This window comes from Gigantopelta aegis, chromosome 4, assembly GCF_016097555.1.
Source record: "Gigantopelta aegis isolate Gae_Host chromosome 4, Gae_host_genome, whole genome shotgun sequence".
NCBI lineage: Eukaryota > Metazoa > Mollusca > Gastropoda > Neomphalida > Peltospiridae > Gigantopelta > Gigantopelta aegis.
The window spans coordinates 25,100,837-25,121,842 of record NC_054702.1 but is presented as its reverse complement, the minus strand read 5'-3'; the positions used below and the strand labels follow the sequence as shown (position 1 = coordinate 25,121,842).

At 40.7% G+C, this 21,006-nt stretch overlaps 1 protein-coding gene across 1 annotated transcript; it reads left to right on the top strand.

Moving 5' to 3' along the window:
• The first annotated feature begins 1,606 nt into the window (after positions 1-1,606).
• LOC121370262 (beclin 1-associated autophagy-related key regulator-like) lies at positions 1,607-20,459 on the top strand. The gene is made up of 9 exons (XM_041495389.1): positions 1,607-1,819; positions 1,941-2,003; positions 5,547-5,589; positions 6,572-6,653; positions 7,847-8,081; positions 16,064-16,236; positions 17,379-17,535; positions 18,909-19,079; positions 20,052-20,459. Exons 1-9 carry the CDS (start codon positions 1,626-1,628, stop codon positions 20,332-20,334), a joined length of 1,401 nt encoding a protein of 466 aa, XP_041351323.1. The 5' UTR covers positions 1,607-1,625; the 3' UTR covers positions 20,335-20,459.
• The last annotated feature ends 547 nt before the right edge of the window (positions 20,460-21,006 follow it).

Here is a 21,006-nt window from a genome sequence, read left to right as displayed (position 1 = left end):
AACGCCATTGCAGGCGTCAAAAAGCGTTCTTTAGGTAGCAGTATACAGTTAGCTCCCCTGTGTACCCAGTATACATTTCGCTTGTTGATTTTACACAGATACATGTTTGAAGGCTAATTTTAAATAGGAAGTAAATTCTCAAGCTTAGTGATAGCCAAGGAGTTATTTTTCAAAAAGACAATTGGTTTTTCACATGGTTCAAATGGTTTAGCTGTAATGAGGCTTGGTATTTATGCACCGGATTTTTCTTGTGACAAAAGTGGGGCGAGATCAATTTGGGTAATTTTCAAACAAGCTGATTTTGTGAAAAATTCAATAGCAAACCTTTATTCAAATGAGGATTTTTGTACGGTTTGATGAGCAAAGTTTCCGTAAATACATGCGTGATATCCGCTAACTCCCGTTTGGGTGTGGTTTGTATGGTTGTGAACTTTGTTTAAAATGCACCCAAAACCATGCAGTTTGGGTACATTATGATGAAAGTAACACAAAACGTAAACTAAAAATATTTAAAATGAGTCATCTTTATAATTATGACCCTTTTTGTAATTTCTCTGAGACTAAAAATACCTGTATATTTCTTTATTTTTAAACCATATAGGTGGGCATTTAGGATGCATAAATCTCAAAACATTACTGTGGTCGCATAACACCCATCTCTAAACAACACATAAAGGTATACAGCTGTGAAGAACAGATACAACGTACTCTTGCAGAGGAAGATGTACCAATCTGATATAAGAGGACTGCCACTTTGTAGTACGCCATTATGGATGCCAAAAAGCGTTTTACAGGTTCCGTAGACAAAAGTGGGTAGCGGGAAATAGCCCAGTGGTAAAGCGCTCGTTTGATGCGCAGTCGGTCTAGGATCGATCCCTGTCAGTGGGCCCATTGGGCTATTGCTCGTTTCAGCCAGTGCATCGCAAGTGATTGTTAGGAGAACTACTAATGTTTGAAGTTTCGTAAATTGATAATTAAAGATGTTTAAAAGGACATTCCCGAGTTTGCTCCATTGTAAGATGTTTCCGATAAATAAAATATTTCTACGATTAAATTTACATATTAAATATATTTTCTTGTTTAGAATATCAGTATCTGTATATCCAATGTGTTTCTGGTCGTCTTAATATTTGTAAGAAGCCCAAACTGGATTTTGTCTTCAAATAATTTCGTAAGTATGAAAAAATCGTTTTTAGGAAATAAAATGAAATTTAACCTTTTACAAATATTAGAACGATTAGAAACACATTTAATATACAGCCACTAATATTTTATACAGAAAAATATATTTGATATGTAATTACAGTCGTGAAAAAGCCTCTGTTAGTCGATAACATCTTAAAACTTGCAGAAAACTCAGGAATGTCCCTTTAATGAAAAACTAATATTTTTTATCAGTTTGCTAATAATCCTCAATTCCTATTTCAAAACAAACAAAAAATATATAGGTTATATATTAAAAATTACACTGGTCAACAAAACAAAAAGAATTTATCCCATACAATGATGTGTAAATGGTCAGCGTTTGATCTGTCAAACTAAAGGGAAATAACTCCTTTGTTTACGCAAAACAGCTGGGTATCCCACAATTCTTTGTGGTAAACAAAAACTGTCGATGTGATGTAATGGCTGCTTCGAGTTGTGAAAGCAGTCTTGCTCCCATCGACTTCCAAATAGATTCGTCCTGCGAAAGTTCCGAGGAGATTCGAGTGGCGGTAGAGCGATGTCCGTTGTGCATGTCAACCAAGCGTCCGTTTTACTGCACCGTCTGTGTCAATGATGGAGTATTTGAACACTCAACTTCACAGTTTCCAGAGCGGTAATATTGCGCACTGCTCTACTTCCTATTTTCAGTCGCAAACGATTATTTTATCTAATATATATATATCTAAATGAAAAATGCTTGACCATGTGTATAATGCGTTCTGTTTTCATTGTAGATTCACACAAAAGAAAGAAAAATGGGATTTGCAGGAAAAGGAAAAGTTTAAATTGCAAGAAAGGTAGGGTCGAACAGTAAAATTAAAAACATATTATTTGACACAGTTTCTAAAAATAGCAGTGACGTTTTCACCTAATCGCCTACACATCTTCCTTTGTTTAGTCACACTGTCACTGGGTTCATTTCTTAGGTAAATTAATTATAATAAGTTACAGTCATGTCAAGGCCTGCAACATTGTGGAATTTATTTGTCAAAATGTTTTTAATTTATATTTTAACAAATTATTATTAATTGAGGTTGGGGAGGGGCATTAAATACTAATAAATAATAGATTGTATGAAATCAAACTTACAAGCTTTTTACGTAAATTTTTAAACTACAAATATAATAAAATTATATTAAATATTTATATTAATAAATAATAATAAGGAAATAAATATTCATGTACAGTTAAACCTGTCTATGATTGAAACTATAGGGACCAGGCAAAAATGGTTGTCACAGACAGGTGGCCTTTATATACAGGTCCAGGAAATATCCCTCAAATTAAAAACAAACAAATTAACACTGTACTAGAACTGTGTATAAAATTTTAAGAAAAACACAAATAAAATGTATACACATTTTAGATTTACATCTGTTTATTATTGAATATGAGCATGCATGACTCACTACACTGGTCTACTGATTACAATCAATTACCATTATTCATTATAAACTCGCGTGGACATATCGATCGGAGTTCAAAATTTTATGTCGAAATTCTTTTTTAAAAATATTATTAAATAGTCCGATCCTCTCTTCTTTGTCTTATTTAATTTTGGACTGTCCTTCTAAAATGCTCCAAATTATATAAATATTCGACCGAGCAGTCAATTCTTTTATATTTTTGGCTTGTAACCTTTTTATTTTTTTTATTTTATCTATTAACTTATTTACTAATTGCTATTTTCAAAATTCTGCCCAGTTTCACCCCCTCCATCCCGAGTCAGGCCACCGATCTTATTGGAGGTCGGACTCGGGTTGGGCGTGTTTGAAACCCTAGTGGTATATGGGCACGTTAAACTAGTTATCATCATCATCACCATTATTCAAGCAATTGTCAACCATTTGTCAAGCAGCTGTCAATTTTCTGTCTTTTGAACTCCTTCAGTAGTCAGATGCTTGGAGGCTTGCTGACTTACCAAAGCTAATCGACTGGCGTAGGAAGTGGGGGGGGGGGGGGGGGGGGGAGGGGGGCATGTGCACCCCACTTTTCAGATACTTTGCTTTATAATAGTGTGAATGTGTGTAAATATAAAAGTGTGCCCCCCCCTCCCACACACACACTTTTTGACATCTTCCTACGCCACTGTAATCGGAAGCAATTCAGTAAAGAAAAAACATCTGCATCAAACATAAACAACCATAAAGAGTCAGAGACTAAACAGCACTTTAAAAAAACAGCACATAGTGGTTGAAAACCTGCTTTGAAGTTGGAACTTGTCACCATAATTGTTACAGCCATCTTTCCTTATTTTGGCCTTATAAAATATTATAAACCAGTGCTAAACCAGTTCTAAACCAGTGTCAAAATGCGGATTCAAGTGGGACTGAGAAAATGTACCGGCATCCACCGATAGCTGATTAGACAGATTTCATGAAGCTATTATCACTGATATGGATTCTTGTCATCATGCCCGGTTTACACAGAAATCAAGATTACATTCCACTGTATAATGTATATCACTGATATGGTTGGAGTACACGTAAGTTAGTGTGTGTAGCTAAGAATTCAACTTGACCTCATTTTTAGTCAACTGTGTTCTTTCTTTATTTTTTGTTTATATTTATTTTCACACATACACATACATGTATAACTGATTTGGAATTGTGCCAGGAAAGCACATGGTGAAGTATCAAACTAGGTTGGAGTGTGCAGCAGTGAGCACATTCATATATGGTGGGTGTGGGTATGGGTGGGGGGTTAACTATAATGAGGTAGGATGGGTTGGACCAACGCCATACAGTGTACAGTGTGTCTATCTCTCAATCTCTCTCATGCTAGATATCTCTCTCATGCTAGATATCTATCTCAATCTTTTTCTCTTTTCTCTCTCTCTCTCTCTCTCTCTCTCTCTCTCTCTCTCTCTCTCTCTCTCTCTCTCTCTCTCTCTCTCTCTCTCTCTCTCTCTCTCTCTCTCTCTCCTCTCCCCTCTCTCTCTCTCTCTCTCTCTCTCTCTCTCTCTCTCTCTCTCTCTCTCTCTCTCTCTCTCTCTCTCTCTCTCTCTCTCTCTCTCACTCTCTGACTCTGTAAAACTCTCACTCTCTCAATCTTACTCTCACCTTATTTTTCTCTCTAACTTGCACTCTCTTTCTCTCAATCTTTCTTTCTCTCTCACTCTATCACTTTCTTTGTCACATTCTCTCTCAATTTCTGTCTCTTTTTCTTTCTCTCACTCGGTTTCTCGCTCTGACTCTCTTTCTGCCCTCTTCATCCAGCACATTTCATAAAATATGTCAAAATATACATGTATATTTCTCATCTTGGTATCTATCACTAATAAAAAATATCTTAATCTTTACATATGGTGACACAGTATGGAGCTTGGTGGCAGGTAGTTTTTATACACCCATCTATGGGTCACATTATGGTATGGTGTTGTCCGTCTGTTAACTTTTTCTTGTTCAGACCATATTTTGCTAACAGATGCATACAGGACCATCAAACATCACATGTAGGAACAACTTAGGATGGTGGTGTGTTGCGTACTATTACTAGGTCACTGTGGTCTACTTTTCACGGTCTACTGCACATAACAGTAAATCCTTATCCGGATCATATCTTGCATACAGATGCATACAGGACCATGAAATCTCACATGTAGGAACAACTTGGGATGGTGGTTGGTCCAAAACAAACTGTTCATCCATCCCATTGCAATAATTTCACATAATTAGAATTGAATCATACCCATAACATATTCATTAATATAGGTATGGTTTTCCATCAAACTCCTGATGGGTGTATCATGTACCTCACTGGTACTCCTGTTGTTTATATGTATTACATAGTCATACTCTCTGGTACATTGTACATATAATATATACAATGTGTTGTGGAATTCACTATGGCATATTATCTTTAATTGATTCCCATAGTGTAATTAGAGTTAAGATTGTTTGAGATTTTTTCAGATACACATGTCTACCTGTATATAAATAATCTTTTAATTAATTATATCTGTTAACTTCCATCTAATATATAGATAGACTTCATGCTTTAAATCTGCACACTTTCTTATCAGTTGAAGCAGAGTACATAATAATCTAAAATCAATAGGTTTCCCCCTGCAACCTTGTAAGAGTGTGCATTATCATTTTGCAGTAATAATAGATATTAGGTTGCTTTGGCTCTGAGTAATATAATGCTAATGCAGTTATGAGTAATTTGTAAACATCGCGCTTAAGGTCAGGTTGAACTTGCAGTGACAATGGCTGACCAAAATGCATAGAGCTGTACTGTAAGATTAAGTTATGCTATATGTGTGTTTATTTGGTAAATTTAATTTTGATTTATATGTGTTTATTTGGTAAGTTAATTTTTTTTTTTTTTTTTTTCAGGATTGAAAAATCAGTTCGTGCTCAACATAATAAGGCAAAAAAGGTAAACATTTTCATGTGGCATTATTCATGTTAGTGTTTTCGCTAGAAATTTAGCAAGGCATGGTAGACTAAAGTCTTTTGAGGCATTTTCACCATTTTTGAGACACTTTTTCATTTCATTAAAGACAAAATAATTAATTGAAATAAAAATAAATGTAATTAATATACTTGCTTTAATGATTGACCTATTTTATTAATTAAAGGCAATTTTAGAATTAATTATTTTAAAAGGCTTGTTTAATCACAAGACAAAAAATAAAGAAATGTTTTATTTAACAACGCACTCAACACATTTTATTTACGGTTATATGGCATCAGATTTATGGTTAAGGACCACACAGATATTGAGAGAAGAAACCTGCTGTCACCACTTCATGGGCTACTCTTTTCGAAAAGCAGCAAGGGATCTTTTATATGTACTATCCCATAGACAGGGTAGCACATACCACAGCCTTTGATATACCAGGACAGAGTGGCACTGATTATGGCAACATGGTGGTAGACTATCGATGCATGGTACGGCACCAAGCTAAAACAAGTTAGGGAAAACACTACATGTATATATGTGTAAAAAAAAACCTCTCAAATTTTTATACAAATCTAAATGTTAACTTTGTCAGTACTGTGCTTATAAGTAATCCATTTATACATGTACTTTACATCATAATTGACTGAGTTTTAGGTAATTTAATAATGATTATTACCCCCCGAAATATGTAGAATTTCTTGTGTCAACAGTAAAAGAAAATTCTATACATTGTCCACATTACAACTTTTTATTATTATTGTGAGGCACAATTTGCAGATTTAATTTATCTGTCACAACATAAATTTATGTTGAACAAAAAACACCAAGTTGAAACATTTAGAATTTAAACTGAAATAAATTTATTGTAGCAAATTATTTGTTTTAAAATTGACTGTACTTTACTAGTTGGTGTGCTGTATTTTAAATTTATTACTCTGTGCATTTTCTTTTCCAGCAAGCAGAAATTGATGAATGTAGGAGGAAAGTGGACATGTTGAAATGCTACATCAGTACCTTAAAAACACATGCTCAACAGGGTAGATGCTCATTGATTGTTTCAGCATTTTAATTAGTTTCAACAATTTATACATACATGTATCTCATACAATAGTTTTATTTTTTGACAATTTCACACATTTAAGTTTTGTTCATCCTTTTAAGCATGCTTTGACTCTGATTATAATATTAAACACAGAGACTGTATGATTCATGGAAATTATGGAAAGTCAGAGAATTTGTATTATGTCATTTCCCAGGCTTGGAAAGTCATGTTATTTTCATTTTGGTTATGGAAAGTCCTGGAAAATAAAAATCAATTTTGAGGTAGGCCCTACCTAACAAAATGTCATTTTGGTCATGGAAAGTCATGCAATTTTCATTTTGGTCATGGAAAGTCATGGAAAATAAAAATAAGTTTTGAGGTAGGCCTAACCTAACAAAATGTCATGCAATTTTCATTTTGGTCATGGAAAGTCATGGAAAATAAAAATCAGTTTTGAGGTAGGCCTAACCTAACAAAATGTCATTTTGGTCATGGAAAGTCATGCAATTTTCATTTTGGTCATGGAAAGTCATGGAAAATAAAAACCAGTTTTGAGGTAGGCCCTACCTAACAAAATGTCATGTCTTTACCAATTTACAGCTAGACAAAATGACATCTTTAAACTAAAAGTGATGTTTTTATTTTAAATTGTTAAAGCTATAAACAAAAAACATGTACTATTTAAATACTTAGAGTGTTTTTAAATCATGATTCATAACAATAATAAATGTTGATTAGGTTAGTGCAGTTGGTAGTAAGTCATATTGTTTATCCACACTTAATAAATTACTTCATTATGGAGAATAAGGGGGCTGTTAGAACAGGTGGTGGCTAAACAGAGGTGGTCATGCGAGCAGGTTTCACTGTGCATATTGAATCTTTTCATGAACAACAAGCAGGATAGTACAAATTAAAATATTTATCAAAATATTTTATATTTCTTCTTAATATGCTTATACATGTAATATATACAATGTATTTTAAATATTAAGTATCAAGTTTTTAACTTTTAAATATGCAAAATATAGTTACATGTACTAATTTGTTTTTGTACATTTTTTTCTATATTCATGATTTGTAAAAGAAATGAGAAAATAGGTTAGAGCAGTTGTTACTAGGTCATCTTTATAAAGTTTGTTCACATGTTATTCACTTCTCATTCACTGTAAACAATAATAATCATTTCAGACAAGAAGCGTATTGAGAAAGCAAAAAATGAAAATGCCCTTAAACGTCGTAATACGGCCCGTCATGGTGACAAGATGGCTAAGATCAAGATGTTCATTGACAGTATCACCAGCATCGCTGTCAAGAGAGACAGTGATCGGACGGCAGTCCAGAACAGCTTGGCCGAAAAGAGACGATTTCTCGTTGATGTGCTGGTTCAGTTTATATTCCCCATAGAGGAAATACAGCCAAGAAGGTAAGCAGGTGTTAAACCTGCAGTCTCGAGTATAGTTTTACTAGTCCCTTACTGGTTCGACCGAAGTGGACTATGGGTTTCATCTACGTCTGTCTGTCCGTCCATCTGTCACACATGAGCTAAAATTTTGTGCATAGCTTTATCATGTACTGTTACAGATAAAGTTTGACTTTCATGGCAATTTCCCTTTTTTAATATGGCCCTTGAACTTAGGAGATAAAAACATTTCTATAGACATTACCTGTCCTCAAACAAGTGCACCTCCCCCCCACGCAAGTGGTCTGGTCCGAACATCCCAACAGCCAATGGGATGGCCTAAATTCTTCTACTGCATACTGCTCTCTAGTTCCGGTCACATGACTGTAACTTCCTTCTTTTTCTCTTCGCTAAAGGGTCTGGACGTCCTTTTGCTTGGCTCTGTTTGGAGTCCAACTTTTATAAGACCTTTGGTTTTGTATTAGTGTTGGGTGAAATGTTTTTCACCTTCGTTCGTTTCATTAGCTTTCGTATGTTCTTTTTCGCGTATTTCACTTGACTTCCAAGCGTTAATTACATGAAATGTTGTTTATATTGCCGGTTGTCGTGTCGGACGCCATTTGCAAAATGGCGTCTGTGTTGACTGGCTTGTGTTTTTTGGGTGAAATGTTTTTCACCTTAATTTTCGTTAGCTTTCGTTAGCTTTTCATATGTCTTTCGCGTATTTCGCTTGACTTGCCAAGTGTTAATTACATGAAATGTTGTTATATCGCCGGTTGTCGTGTCGGACGCCATTTGCAAAATGGCGTCTGTGTTTGACTGGCTTTGTGTTTGGGTGAAATGTTTTTCACCTTAATTTCGTTAGCTTTTCGTTAGCTTTCATATGTCTTTCGCGTATTTCGCTTGACTTGCCAAGTGTTAATTACATGAAATGTTGTTATATCGCCGGTTGTCGTGTCGGACGCCATTTGCAAAATGGCGTCTTTATTTACCGGCTTTGTATTTGTGTTATGGTTGGTTTTTCTTTCTTTTCACAGATTGAAAAATTACTATTATCATATCTGATATGTTCAGGCGACTAGTTCGAGCGTGTTACGCTGGAAGAAGTTAGCCGGCGGCGACCCAGGTTGTCGTGTTCGTGTGGCCTCACTTCTAGATGCGGCCTTTGTGCGGGCTTGTCTGATGTCGAGTTCGCGGCTTACCTGAAGGTGGTGTCAGCGAGGACCAAGAAGGTGGAATCTTCGAGGACCAAGAAGGTGGAATCTTCGCCTTCGATTGCTGACTCCGTGGCGGAAGAGTTACGTTCAATTCTACCGACCATGCTGGAAGAAACAATGGCGTCAATGGCGACCTTACCTAAATCGGCGAGTTCGGGGTCAGGTCCGGTTCCAGTCCCCTCTTCAGGGGGTGCGGCTTCTTCAGCTCCACCGTTACTTAAGACTTCGGATGACAGGCCTGCGGTCTCTACGCAGCCCTCTAAGAAGCCGGCTCATTCAGATAGACGCTCCACGGATTCCAAGGCTCACCGATCTTCGGCGGGGAAGTCCCCTTCGGCGCATCGGAGCCGGGACCGTAGCCGTTTCCACATGACCTGTATGGCTCCCTACGGGGTTCCATAGATCGTCAGCGCCAACCTTCAGTTGATGTGGCTTCCAAGGCCTCCGAGGGCTAGACGGGACCATCCACGGTCCGGTTTAACCAGCGGCTTCCATTACAGTACATCGATTGGCTTGTGCTCGAGTTCTACGAGACTTTGGTGATGAAGCGCCTGCGGCATCTGTCATTGAAGAGCCAGACTCTACGGACCATATGACTATGAGGGATTGCTTGGCGGCTGTCTACGACATGTTGGCCGTCCTTGCCACATCCAACGACGATGTGGTCATCCGTTCCTTGGTATCCACGATGCCACGCCCAGGGTCCGGGATCCGGGGCCCAGAGGTCCGGTTCACGGGTCACTGGGTTGCTAGTGACTTTATGATGATGTATCGGGTTCATGCGTGCTGGAAGATCTGGACCACTTGTCACTGAGGGATCTGAATTGTGGCTGTTCATATCGGATATGATACCGCCGCTGGCCCATCCACCGGTTTTGAGCATAAGAAATAAAAAGGAGTCTGGGTTCTGTTGGTGATCGCCACCGGAGGTTCCACCGGAACGAAATTGGATATCGGCAGTTCTGCGGTTGGCTGCATCCAGGGTTCCAGATCTGGATGCGGCGTTTCACTTCAGCAGCAACGGTCCCTGACCCGTCCCGGGTCCGGATTGGAAAATTGCGTTCGGCCCTGTTCGGTTTCCGACCGTTTCCAGATGCAAGATCTGATTCGAGTTATGCATAGTCCAGGACCCCACTGGCCATCCACCGGTTTCATCGCCAAGAAGGTTTTTCGATGATCGCCACGGAGGCACCTGAGATATCGGCGTTCGGATCGTGGCTGCCACAGGCCCCCGTCGGTTTACACGGCTACCAGTAACTGGCCCGTGCGTATCGTTGTTCCAGCAAGTGACGGAGCCCTGTAACGAATTGGAAAATTGCGTCATGGCTCACCGTTCGGACCGTCGTCCCGTGATCGATCGAAGTGGTGCAGTGTTCCAGGGTTCCACCGGCTCCTGCCGGTCCGTGTACATCGTACCGTCCACACCAGTCGGCAGCTGATTCGGCGTTCAGGGTTACACCGGCTCCTGACGGGACCGTCCACGGTCCGTGTTTCCGATGCAGCCAGTACATTGGATCGAAGTGCCTGTGCCTGTTACTGACCGATTTTTCCAGATGATGCGTCGGCACCTTCCGTTATAGAAGATCCGGACGCAGTGACCCACATGGCTGTGACTGTTTGTCTCGCTGCGGTGTATATGCTTTCGTCACTTCACAGTCCACTCGCACCATTCTAGAAGGTTTCCGTTTGAGGACTGATCCGATGTCGGTTTACTTGAGTAGACTTCGTTTGTGCCGTTCCCCATTCGTCACAACGAACGTATCCCGTCTTCAAACCTATCCTTCAACGGTGTGACGCCGGCCTTGGATGACGCTGTTTTCCGGCGGGACCAGACGTCTTCCTAGAACTTACAGATTGGCACGTCCTGTCGATGGCTTCAGTTCAGCGTACATGTTGTACATGGCGACCATAACTCCTCATGTGCAGGATGCCAGAGGATATGCCTTGTTCTAGCCGTCGACTTTGATGTTGGTCTACCTTATATCTTCCGTGACGTCGATGTGCACTACGATTGCACACTATCGTCAACCGACTTGCCTGAAGCGATCCATTCTTGACTTTCAGCACAAGCCGGTAATCTTGGCAGACCTGTGGTCTACATACGGCTCTTTGCCGTGAAGGGGTCGACGTTACAAGCGTTCCGGGTTGGTGACGAAGAAAGTCTACTGGTCCGGTCACTTGTGTGAGATCCCGTGCACCGATATTCTCTTGTTCGAGGAAGGTTCAGCGACATTCGGCAGATCGTTCTCTATATCCGGTGGCGATGCAAGACAGTCGCTACTTCCGCTGGTTCCGGAAGTTATCCAGTTGCCATCACGTGGTACGGGGGTTTTACCGTCACCGTTTTCCTATGGTTCATTGCGGCTTATCAACTCACTGAAGTTTACTGTTGTTTACCGCCAGAGTTCGTGACCGATGCTGTCTAGATGGTCTCTGCTGCTGTTTCGCACCGGGTGGTGTGACGGCCGTGGATTTTAGCCGGTTGCTGTTTTGCGTTGCTTCACTTCCAGGTATATCGGGCATGTAGCGTAGCGAGTTGCTACGCTGTCTTGGCTCTTGCCTGTATCACGGGGTCGCTGTTTCCGATGTCTTGATTCCTGAATCACTCTATTACTGTTTCATGAAGTATCATTGCAAGAGTAATTTTGACGTCGGCGCAACATTTTTTATGCTTAGAGGTCGCGGTATCCAGTTTGTTTCTGAATCCATGCATTCAGTACAATAACGCAGATTTGCTGATCCGGTTACCAGTCGCCTTGCAGTCCAGTCCCTGTTGGTGGCTGTGGTTTCCAGATGAAGCCGATCTACACATCAACCTGTTGGAGATGTTGTCAGTTACGTCATCTTTCATTGGCGAGAGATGCTGTCAGGCGCCTCTCTCATGGTAGCCACAGACAGTACTACCGCGGTGGCTTATATCAACCGTCAGGGCGGAACCCACTCCAGCAGTCTGCTGCAGTTGACTTATCGTCTCTACAAGCTGGTTGACGAGATTCCGTTTTGCAACTTCGGGCTCGCCATATTCCAGGGGTTTCCAATGTACTAGTCGACACACTGTCTCGGCCGTCGTCTCCACAGCCGACGGAATGGATGCTCCATCCCGAAGCGTTTCGATGGGTGTGCGACAGACTTTGGACACCAAACATCGATCTCTTCGCCACACGATTCAACCATCAGCTGAGGGTTTATGTGTCTCCGGTGCTGGATCCCGAAGCTCTGGATCTCGACGCCTTGGCCATCAGCTGGGAACAGATGGACGCGTACGCTTTTCCTCCACGAATCCTCCTTCCAAGGGTGCTTCAGAGGTTTCAGCTGTACCATTGTCGCCTGTTACTCATTGCTCCAATGTGGCCATCCAGGATGTGGTATCCAGATCTAATACGTCTTGCCGATCCACATCCTTTACCGCTGCCAGACTGGGATCATCTGTTGCTGCATCCCACGTCAAGACTATATACCATCCACGTCCGCAGTTGTTCCAACTGCACGCGTGGACTTTATCGCCAAGAGTTTGAGAAAGAAAGGTTTTTCTTCACAGTCTACGGCGGCCATTTTGAAAGCGCACAGATCATCTACTACTAACGTCAGATGGCGTTTTGCTTTCACCGAGGGTGTTTCCGGCAAAACCTCAAACCTCAGACGATCCAGATACTTCGTCTTGCTGGGTTTTTTTGGCTGTATCTGCAGACCACTTTACGATTAAAGGGGTCTACCATCGCTGGGTACGTTTCGGTCATCGCTACTGTTCGTGATGTCGCTACTGGAACGAAGTTATCGGGTATTCCTGAGATCCATAAGATGATCAAAGGGTTTCGCCTTGATGATCAAGTACACCCGGTTTCGGCCACCAAGATGGGACCTGAATCTGGTGTTACGAGCGTTATCGACCGCACCTTATGAGCCGATCGAATCCTCTTCCCTGCAAGACTTGATGCGGAAGACGGTGTTTTTTACTCGGTTTTGCCACGGCTGCCCGTGTCTCAGAACTCCATGCTCTTGATGTAGACTTGGTACGTTTTCACCAAGATCGGCGTGCAGTCAACTTGGGGTTACTCATGAACTTTGTTGCAAAGAATCAGTTACCAGACCAAGCGCCTCGTTCGTATGTTGTGCAGGCCCTCTCCTCTATCGTTGGTCCGGCGGACGTTGAGGACTTGGCGTTGTGCCCTGTCAGAGCCCTGCACCAGTACATCGAGAGGACCAGATCTTTTCGACAACATCGCAAAAGACTTTTCCTTTCCTGTAACCAGAGTCGGTTGAGGGACCTTACCAAGAACACGGTGGCCACCTGGATCCGGTCTTCTATCCTGACCGCCTATCAGAAGGAGGGTTTACCTGCTCCGTCTGCTTCTAATCCGCATGAACTCCGTGCCTTGGCTGCCACGATGTCCCTGCACTGCAACACACCCCCATTCAGCACATTATCACTGGTTGGTTCTGGGCTACGGACTCCATCTTCGCCAACTATTATCTGAGGGATGTCACCACAGAAGACGTTGAGGGGTTCCATCATCTGGGTCCGGTTTGTTGCTGCACAGACTCTGTTGAATACAAGCCGTCCTCGTCGCCGTTGATGTCTGTCTGATTCTGGGCTGCATACCGAGATGTCCATCGAATAGACAGATGAGGATTGCTTAGACTTTTGTTCTTTTGCACAGTTCACGTACTGGTGCCGGAACTTTTGTCTCGATAACCTTTACCCTGCACTGCATGTGGTTATTGGTTGTCGTTATTGAACTAACAGATCTTTGGTGTACTAGACAGAAAACACTCGGGGGTCTTGTTTTGTTCAATGTTCTGACGGATGCACCTCATTAGGTTTGTCGCTTGTTATTGAAAAACTATAACACTTCAATACGTGAGGGTTACCTAACACCTGCATCCCTGGTGGCTACGTCTTCCCACCCTGTCAGAACCAGCATGAGATGTGGCTTCCGCCTCCTGGTCCATGTGTTCTAGGAGCCGTACCTGCCACTGCTGACGGATGCCACCATTCTGGTTGTTGTTACTAACATCACCTGCATTGGTCTGTGACGGGCATCCCTAGGATGAGGGCTTACCAAGGTTGGCCTTATTCTTCCACTAGTCAGCCTCTTTCCGGTTGGGGAGTTATCACAAGCATCTACGGATCTCGGCACCCACCACCATCTGTTGAATGCTGCACTTGTTTGAGGACAGGTAATGTCTATAGAAATGGAGAAAACTTGAGTGTTTTCTCTTTTATAGATACATTACCTGTCCTCAAGATTCATCCCGCCCGGGCCTCCCCGCTTCCTGTTCTCCGTGCGATGCGCTCAGGGAAAAAGAAGGAAGTTACAGTCATGTGACCGGAACTAGAGAGCAGTATGCAGTAGAAGAATTTAGGCCATCCCATTGGCTGTTGGGATGTTCGGACCAGACCACTTGCGTGGGGGGGAGGTGCACTTGTTTGAGGACAGGTAATGTATCTATAAAAGAGAAAACACTCAAGTTTTCTCCATTTGTTGGGCCTGGTATGGAACACTGTGACTGTTGCTGTAATTGTTTTCTATCAGTTTTTTAGTAGAATCATAAATGACTGCTTTCTCTGTATGTATCACGTACCAGGGCCGTAGCTAGGATTTTTTGTTTGGGGGGGGGGGGGGGGGAGGCAACTGAGTAGTTAATAGTCTAAAACTCCTTTTCTTTAACGTTCTATAATGCTTTCCGGATTTTATTTTTTTGGGAGGGGACAACTGACCCCCTTGCCCGCATGCTAGCTACGGCCCTGCGTACTGTGTTTTACACTGAGACTGTTACTGTAACTGTTTCCCCAATTATAATTGTAAACTGACTACGAGTGTGTTCTGTATTGTGATTTGTTAATTACATTCTTTTTCTGTGATCAAAGGAAAATAACATCTGAAAAGCTAATGACGTCATTAGGAATTGGAACAGGCAAAGTTGATGATTCAAGGGTCTACAGTTAGATTGTAGCCAGGTATTTTTTTCTAGAAATACCAAATATACAATTAGTTCCCTAGTAAAACGATTCAGTTTACAATGGACATAACTACATGTATATGTAGTTTTTAGATTTGCAGGTGTTGTTGTTTATTTGATGCCCACAAATGTTTCATTTTTTACCTCAGGCTAATGCCTTCGGTCAAAACTGACATTTGCGGGATCAGATAGACAATAATACCCGCAAATCTAAAAACTCCATGTGGTTATCTCCTAAATGTCTGTTTTCTCTCAATGTATAATGTACTGTGTGTTTAACACTGAAACTGTTACTGTAATTGTTTCATCACCAGGTTTTTTAGTACCGGGTAAAATTACAAATGACTGTTTGCGCTATATGTGTCGTGTACTGTATGCTTAACACTTCGACTGTTACTGTAATTGTTTCCCCATCAGTGGTTTTGTAAAATCATAAATGACTGTTTTCTCTAATCATACTGTGTGTTTAACTCTGCATCTGTTGCTGTAGTGTGGGGCGAGACGTAACCCAGTGGTAGAACACTCGCTCAATGCGCGGTTGGTCTGGGATTGATCCCAGTCAGTGGACCCATTGGGCTGTTTCTCGTTCCAGCCAGTGCACCACGACTGGTATCTCAAAGGCCGTAGTATGTACTAGCCTGTCTGTGGATGGTGCATATAAAAGATCCCTTGCTGCTATTTGAAAAGAGTAGCTCATGAAGTGGCGAAATCGGGTTTCCTCTCTCAATATCTGTGTGGTCCTTAACCATATGTTCAACGCCGTATAACTAAATAAAATGTTTTAAGTGTGTTGTTAAATAAACCATTTCTTTCTTTGTGTTTCTGTAGTGAGACTGAGAGCATCAACCTGAGTACGGAGAGCGCCCTGCAGGAGGCGTGCCACACCACGTTCGTGCACGGCCACTGGGTCTACACCGACATGGTGGGGGACACTGGTCACCGCATCGTGGAGCATGCAACGCTGCCGGGCAACGGCGACTATACCGCGTACAACATCTGGGGTAAGAAACAGGATATCATATGTCATCATCTTCTGTTCAGTATTCACCAATTGGCCCCATGCTTATAAAAGTTTAAAGTCTAAAATCAAGATTCTAATAGAGTTATGCTGCATTCATTAAAAGTTTAGCTCATTCGGTTTTGAGAGCTCAGTTGTGTCGCAGGATCGAACCACCTCGGTAGATCCATTAAAGTTTTTTCTCATTCCAACCAGTTTACCACAACTGGTCAAAGGCTGTGGTGTGTGCTTTCCTGTCTGCAGAAAAGTGCATATAAAAGATCCCTTGTTGTATTAAGGAAAACGCAGCGGGTTTCCTCTGATGACTACGTATCAGAATTACCAAATATTTGACATCCAATAGCCGGTGATTAATTAATCAATGTGCTCTAGTGGTGTCATTAAACAAAACAAACAAACTTTTATTAGAAGTCGTGAATATCTCAATTCACAAGTTATGAAGAGCATTCGTTTGGCGAAATAACCCATGATTTTTCTGTCTCAATCTTCACAACTTGTGGGAAAAATGGTGGACAAACACAAATCATTCGTGCAGTTATGAGTTGGTCATGTGAGATTGGAGTGACACTTGGTGAAGTTGTATTTTTTAATTTATTTAAGGATTGTCTGCTATTTCTTTTACTTTCATCGGGGTATGAAAAAAAAAATCATCTGCAAACTGTGAATCGGCGAAGCCATTCTCACATAAGTTTGCGGATGATTTTTTTTGTTCATACCCAGATGAACATAATTGAAATAACAGACAATACTTAGAATTAAATTTGAATCATACTTGCTAATAATAACACTAAAACTTGATACTTTATTTTGAATATTTTTAATCCATAACCAATAACGCTTAATAAGACAACTTGCCCATATAAAATTATGTCATCAGATACGACGTTCCCTGACGACATAATTTTCATGTTCATCAAGAAATGAACAAACTCCCGTTGCTATGTCTGGACCAATGGGATGACGTTAAATGTATGTTGTAATGAATGTAATGTAAATTTAATTATTTTATAATTAAACATTGTTTTTGGTATTTAAGTACATATCTAGTTGTGAAACCATTACATTTTTCCTGTTAATGAGCTTCCATTTCTGCTATTGACATAATGCAATGATTGTTTACTTCAGCGGCTGAAAACCGTGAGAATGGTTCCGCACCGGAGCACGAGTCCGGTCAGCGTAACGCTGGACACACGATCAGCGCCGCGCTCTGCTACACGGCTCAACTCGTGTCGGTGCTCATCTACATACTGGACGTCAGTCTACCCAGGAAACTCTGTTACAGGTTAGTAACACTCTGCTGCTGCAGATCATGGTCACTTCAGAAGGAAGGAAATGTTTTATTTAACGATGCACTTGAACACATTTTATTTACGGTTATATGGCGTCGGATATATGGTTAAGGACCACACAGATATTGAGAGAGGAAACCCGCTGTCGCCACTTCATGAGCTACTCTTTTTCGATTAGCAGCAAAGGATCTTTTATATGCACCATCCCAGAGACAGGATAGTACATACCACGGCCTTTGTTACACTAGTTGTGGAGCACTGGCTGGAACAAGAAATAGCCCAATGGTCCCACCAATGGGGTCACTTCAGCTTTTAATATTGAAGAAGCAAGTGAGATCATTTGGGGAGTTTTCAGGCCCATAGGAACTGGAGGGGCAGGGGGGCATGTGCCCCCCCCCCCCCCCCCACTTGTGAGGCATTTTTTTTTACATATTAATATTTACCATTGTAACCGAAATCTGATATAGAGTACCCAATTGGTCAGTGCTCCCCCCCCCCCCCCCCCCCTGGAAGTCGTTTCTACATGCCTGTTTTTGCACATGTAATTTAATTTAAATCAATAGATTAATTTGTAATTACACACTTCTTGCTTAATGATAGGGGTCACTATATTGTCTTGTGGAAGTACTATACCACTGGTACATTTAAGGCCATTGTATGTGCATCTGAAAAGATACCTTGCAGCAATTCAGTAGGAGTAGCCTAAGTGGCAGCAGCAGGTTTCTTCTCACACTTTCTAGACTCCAAAATAATGTTTCACATGTTTCCTTTCATGGTATCGCCTAAAAACTGTTGTAACATTTTCTAGGATGTGATCTTACTTGTGGGATGATAGCAAATGTCAAAGCATTTCATGAGTTTCTGCAAGTCGAATACATACAGCCGTTAGGTGTATAGCTCTATGGCACCACTGGTAAAATTACTTTAGGAGAGGTAAGATTCAACTCCGTCTGTAGAACATTAACCTAAGTTACTTTAATCGAACTCCTTCAGTGGACACAATCTCTGATTGGATTCCCCCCCCCCCCATTCCGACTAGGGCACCATGACTGGTATATCAAGTCATGTGGTATGTGGTGTCCTGTTTGTGGGTTGGTGCATATAAAAGATGCCCCTACTACTAATGAAAACACGTCAGAAGACTCAGAATTAACAAATGTTTGACATCCAATAGCTGATGATTAATTAGTCAGTATTCTCTAGTGGTGTCATTCAACAAAAGAAACTACTTTTTTCTATAGATTGAATTGCTCTGTGTAACATATTGCACTTTGGTACCATTGCTTTATGAATTGTAAAAATTAATATCCAGATATTTATGTGGGACTCGTGTTTGTTTATATTTTACACTGTTTGGGTCTTGCAGCGAATTCTGCCTGGACGACCTGACAGAGAAGCAGCTGTCGAGTGCCGTCTCTCGCTTGAACCATAATATACTTCACCTGTGTTTCTCACAGAATGTCAGTCCACGACACCTCGTTCCACGTCATTCTCTGCACAACATAATGGTGCTGCTCAGATCATCCGAATTAGGCAGGTCAGTCAGTCAGTCATGGGAAAAAAATTCATAGACGTTTGGCATAATTTTATTGGTATTTTCCTTCATTGTTATTGTATTGTGTGTCGTTGTTTGTAAAAACTAAACATAAAAGTTTATGACAGAGTTTGTTTGTTGATACCCCCCATGTCCCCTATTGTCTCATGATATCAGTGATACATAGAATGTATATGCTCTGAAGATCTGTTATTCCAAAGGTCCTGCTTTAAAAACTTTAAGTTTAGTCCTGACCTAAGTCACTATATTGTTTATTTTGGAACATTTTGTATGTCCTTATCCTCACCTAAGGCACTACATTTCTTATTTTAGACTAAGGCATTGTATATCCTTACCATGACATAAGGCACTATATTTCTTATCCTTGACCAAGGCATTATATATCCTTATCATGACCGAAGGCACTATATTTCTTGTCCATGACCAGGGCATTATATATCCATGTCCTGACTTAAAGCAGTACATTTCTTATCCTGGACCAAGGCATTGTATATCCTTATCCTGACCTAAGGCAGTACATTTAGTATCCTAGAACAAGGCATTGTATATCCTTATCCTGACCTAAGGCACTGTATTTCTGATCCTGGTTCAAGGCATTGTATATACTTATCCTGACCTAAGGTACTATATTTCTTATCCTTATCCAGACCTAAGGCACTGTATTTCTTGTTCTGATCTAAGGCATTATATATCTTTATCCAGACGTAAGACCCTACATTTCTTAACCTGGGCCAAGGCATTATATATCCTTATTCAGACCTAAGGCACTATATTTCTTATTCTGGACAAAAGTATTGTATATCCTTATCCTAACCTAAGGTACTATATTTCTTATTCTGGACATAGACATTGTATATCCTTATTCTATATATCCTTATCCTGAACCTCAAATAAGTTACTTTTTTGTTTAATGCCCAATTCTTTTCAATAATTTCTTAATCTTTTTGTCTTAAGACTACACGCGTTTGAAGTTAACGAGACTCTCATTCAGTCCATCACGGATGGCAGCTTGTCGTCGGAGAGCGACGATGAACACATGATCACCGAGGACGAACTGGACCTAGACTGGGAGCGGGTGGCCAGTGACTACCCCATGTCCACCGTCTACACCGTCGCTCACTCCGGGTTCGTCAACACCACCACAACGCATTCCAACTCTGAGGGCTTGATCACATCGGCAGCTGCCTCCGTGGCATCGTTTTGGAGGGCAGCTACTAGCCACTTCGAAAGAAGATGATGGATTTTTTTTTTTTGTTTTTTTTTTTAAAACAAAGCAAGCAGACTGTGATTTTTTAAATTTATTTTATATTTGCAATATTTTTATGCATTGGAATCTAGACATTTTCATTAAATCTAGATGGAAAAAAGATAGCAATGTTTGTTGTTGTTAATTAGTTCTAAAATTAAACATGGTAGGGGAGGGAGCAAGAAGTTATTGTTTTGTATACTAGGCTGAAGTCCATCCCATCCTGTGACAAAAATTGGGTTTTTTCTATAAATAATTTCAGTTTGGTTTGATGTAAGAAGAAAAGTAAAAGTATTTTGGAAATAACAAAAAAAACATTATTTCTGTGTGCAATTTTGAAAAAAATTGGCTTAGAAATAAATTCCATAGTATGAAAAAAGGTATCCTGTCTGGGATGGTGCATATAAAAGATCCCTTGCTGCTAATCGAAAAGAGTAGCTCATGTAGTGGTGACAATGGGTTTCCTCCCTCAATATCCGTGTTGTCCTTAACCATATGTCTGATGCCATATAACTGTAAATAAAATGTGTTGAGTGCGTCATTAAATAAACATTTCCTTCCTTCCCTGTGGGAAGGATTATAGTACCTATCACACATAATATAAAATTTCAAGGCATAACATATTAATTAAGATGCCTCCTCCTTACATTCTGTTTTGGAAGA